A 4,398-nucleotide genomic window follows, 5' to 3' on the forward strand; every position below is an offset into this window, starting at 1 on the left:
AGACATAGATAGGTATGGAGATAGATCTTGAATAGAGACCTCTTCGGCTTCATTACCTGTAGACATGCATGCATGCGCACATCTCTTATAAATCTTTTCTCACTTTCTTTTCTTCTCCGGTTTTCTTTGTCTCTCTGTGCTTTTCTTTATATATGTATCTATCTATCCATATATATATATATGAGTCTATATGTCTATATGTAGTGTGCAAGTTGTCTCCTTTGCGCGGAAGAAAGATAGTCTTGTGTATGTATGGATATGTACGTATGAATACATGACTATAGATGTATATATATATATATGCATGAATCTGTATGCACATTTATGTGTGTATGAATGTGTATAGAAGAACCTCCCTGACTTTTTCACTGAGGCGAGTCATCTTTGCTTCTCGCTTCTTCTTTCCTCCCTCGTCTTTTCTTGTCTTCTTTCTTTTCTTCTGACTTTTTCTTCGATGAAAGAATCTCTATCTGTCTGTCTATCTGTCTGTCTGTCTGTCTTTATGGTCGTAGTCTTTTAGCATAGCTCGAGGAGAATTTTCACTGGGGGTGTTGCCTCAGCTAGAGCTTCTGTCTCTTAAGCTGTCTCGTCTCTATCATCATTATCGTGAACTTTTTCTTCAACAGGAGCAGGAGCAGTCTCCTTGTAAGATCTCTCCAGAAAGTCTCTCCACAGAAGAAGCACAAGAAGAAGAAGGCGAAGAAGAAAGAAAGAAAGAAAGTGAGGGGGAAGGAGAAGAGGAAAGAGGAGAAGAAGAAGACAAGGAAGAACTAGTAGACGAGGAAGAAGCGGAGAGAGAGAAAGATAATAAAGAAGAAGAAAAGGATGAAGAAGAGGAAGAAGAAAGAGCAGACGAAAGAAAGAAACACGATGAGGAGTCAGAAAAAGAACACCAACATGGAGAAGAAGAAGAGGAGTGCTAGCATATCTCTCTCTTGGTAGGAACAAGGAAATTAAGGAGACTGCGAAGAAATCTCTCAAGGACAAAAAGAAAGAAAGAAAAGAGAAAGTTTCCTTTACATGTCTCTTGAGAAGAGAAAGACAGAAAAGAGAAAGATCGATGTTTCATCCGTGGCGGGGAGTGGTGCCTCTTCTTGACTGCTTTCTTGCAAAGAAAAGACAGTTAGGCACAGAGACAGACAGACAGACAGAGTAGGAGGAGGATTGTCGTCTCCTTTACAGAAAGACGTTTTCTAGATGAGAGAAAGAAAGAAAGAGAAAAGAAAGAAGAAAGAATTGAAGAAAGGAATGAGTAGTCAGTCGTGAGTCTGCCCGCCCCCTTTTTTTTTCTCCTTTCTCTGTAGATCTCCGCTTCTTCATTCAAATTATCTCGATACTTCGGACAAATACTTTGCATATGAAGAAATACCGGATACATATATATATATATATCTAGAGAGAGAGGATGTGTAGATATACAGTCATCTGTGTATAGAGAGAAAAAGACAGACGATAGACGAAGATAAAGAGATTTCTACACTCGCAGACACATACTACGTATACGTAGCTACATATACATACAGTATACGTACAGCTATATATCCGTACAATAGAAGTATAGATACATATGCATAGAGCTCCACATGTGTATGATATACATCTAGGTACACGTGGATATGATAATGGACATATTCAGAGACACGTATGTACACATCTTCATACCTACTGCACGTCTAACGTATATCTACTGCATGCGTGTGTCGTCTCTACCTACCGTAGATCAATAGATATATCAACTGTTTCAGATAGATATGTACCACATCGAGATGGATTGTATATATATATATATAGCTTCTGTAAGAGAAGTCTACTGCCACCTGCTACTGCTTTGTTAAAGGGGATAGGTGCTTATGGAGTGAGTGAGAGAGAAGGACGAATGAAGAAAGAAGAAAAAATCCGACATGTTTAAAAGCATAGACACAACACAGAGGAAAAGAAAAATGAAGAAGTTCTTTTTATTTCTCTAGATTTAGTCCGATATTTATCTGATCGATAGAAGAAATGAATGGAAGACTTCTTGTTGATTTACTTCTGTACGTATGAATGAAAAGGAAAGAAGACGAGGTGTAGTGACACCTCTCCAGCAGAGTCGCTTTTTTTTTCTTTCTTTTTTTCTTGTCAATCTACGGAGTTTATCTGCAAGAGAAAAAAGACGTTTTCTCTTCTTTCGACTGAGGAAGAATGGCACGAAGAATAAGAAGAGAAGATCGGAGAGATAGACTACATACACACATATCAGATACACAAGCAGTGACTAAGAAGGCCCGTTTTCTTCTCTCTTCTTTGTCTCTTCTGTCTCTTCTACGGCAGAATAAAATTCTCTCCTAGATAGCAAAGAAAAGTGTGAGAAAAGATGACGTCCTCTCTTTCTCTCTCTTTCACGGGAGAGTCAAGAAGAAAAGGGGACTCGGTGGGCTGATAGAGGGACACACCCCTACACATTTCTATATCTGCACATATATATATATATATAGAGAGACATATATATATATATACATATATATGGATAGATAGACAGAGAGATAATCTAGATGTGTAGAAATTGTTCTCTTTTCGCCTTTAGATATACATTCACACATACACATGTCTATCTATCAACATATACATACACATCTATCTGAACAAAGTCGTAAGGTGTATGGATGTGTCTCTCTGTGTATCTTTCCTTCACAAAATTTATAAAATGCGAAGAAGAGAAGAGACCTGCTGCTAGCTACTACTGGTGCTTCCGTTCTCTCATGACTTTCCTCCAGAGGAGTTCCTACGGAGCATCGGACGATAGAAGATCTCCAGACATAAACTCCTCTTCTTTTTCTTCTGCTCATTTTTTGTCTCTCTTTCTATCTGTCTGCCTGACGTTCTCTCGTCTTTTTTTCCCTAAAAAGATGAAACTTCTTTCAGTTCATCTTTCTTTCTTTCTTCCTTCCTTCTCTCTTTCTCATCTTTTTGTTTCTTTCTTGCTTTTCATCCCATTTCCATGGGAATTCTAGAGTGCGGCAGGTGTACTTTCTTGATCAAAGCCCTATAGATCTCGAGTCAACACGCGTAAACGCACATACATCTGCAGACCTACATACAAAGACATACAAACACGTACATGCATCTCCACGAATACATCCTACCTACCTATATATATATATACATATATATTCGTGTATACGTGCGTATACATATAGATGCACATACGTGTACATATGCGTACAAGGTCACGTCGAGAGAGGACGTACGTACGGGCAGAGGGAGGTCAATGTCTGATCTACTTGCCTGCTCTTTCAACTTACTTTGACTACACAACTGATAGAAGAACCTTCTGCTAAACTTACACTTCCCCATACTCAACGGCAGATGGAGTTCTATGTATGTATATATGTGATGTATACATATAGGAAGCATGCCCCAGCTTGGTAAATATTCCACGGCATGGGGGAGAGACGTTCAGTAGACGTCTAGTCCTCTTCCTGGTGTTTCACGTACACGAGGAGAAATAACATACGTAGGCACATATCGAGAATGAAGAAAAAGAAGAAGAAGACGTGGCGTACAACCAGGAAGACGTCCGTGTCTTACATATGGATTCCTGTGCATGTATCCCTATGTGGATCCACATGGGGATGCCCTCTCTATCTATCTATATCTATCTATATCTATCTATCTCTATCTATCTCTATCTATATCTATCTATCTCTATCTATCTCTATCTATCTATCTATCTATCTATCTATCTATCTGAGTGAAATGTGTGTGTGTTGTATTGTTCCTTTAGAAAAGTGCAGCACTTTTTCCGTGAATATGCAAGAAACCGACATAAGATGGCTACGATCACCCCGGCCTTTCATGTAGAGGGCTATAGCCCTGACGACAACCGATTTGATTTGAGGCCTTTCCTTTATCCTGACTGGGGAAGACAGTTCGCCGTGATGGATAGAATGGTAGCTGACTACGAAAGAAATCTCAATGAACTGAAGCGTTACGCAGATGAACGAGAAAGAGAAAGAAAAGAAAGGCAAAGAGAAAAAGAAGAATCTCTACGTCAAGAAGAGAGAGACGAACCGCTCTCAGGTGGTATAGGAGGAGAAGGAGCAGGTGGAGAGGAACTCTAGGTCATCTAGACTTTCTCTCTTCCAACTTCCCAATTTGTTTTGATCTAGACTATTGTGGAGAAAGAGTCTTCGCTTAGGTATCAAAAAGATGAAACAAGATTTCAAGTGTCTAGACACCTCTGACAATAGTTTGGATGAATGGATTTCTGCTTGGAGAATACTTAGGGGGGGTGTATACATAAATGTATATACGTGCACATACATATGTATAGAGATATGTATGTACAGACAGGTGTGGATCTTCTGCTTGACTTGCCTGATTTGAGAGAAAGAGAGGATAAGAAAAGAGGAAGAACAA

At 39.3% G+C, this 4,398-nt stretch overlaps 1 protein-coding gene across 1 annotated transcript in view; it reads left to right on the top strand.

The window, feature by feature from the left end:
* The window catches only part of CSUI_003435 (uncharacterized protein), a 3,144-nt gene extending 687 nt beyond the window's left edge, over positions 1 to 2,457 (top strand). The window contains exon 2 of the mRNA XM_068063633.1: positions 513 to 2,457. Coding sequence (XP_067924386.1) covers positions 513 to 923 — 411 coding nt within the window. The 3' untranslated portion in view covers positions 924 to 2,457. The remainder of the gene's footprint in view (positions 1 to 512) is intronic.
* The last annotated feature ends 1,941 nt before the right edge of the window (positions 2,458 to 4,398 follow it).

This window comes from Cystoisospora suis, assembly GCF_002600585.1.
Source record: "Cystoisospora suis strain Wien I chromosome Unknown contig_1534, whole genome shotgun sequence".
In the NCBI taxonomy this organism is placed as follows: Eukaryota; Apicomplexa; class Conoidasida; order Eucoccidiorida; family Sarcocystidae; genus Cystoisospora; species Cystoisospora suis.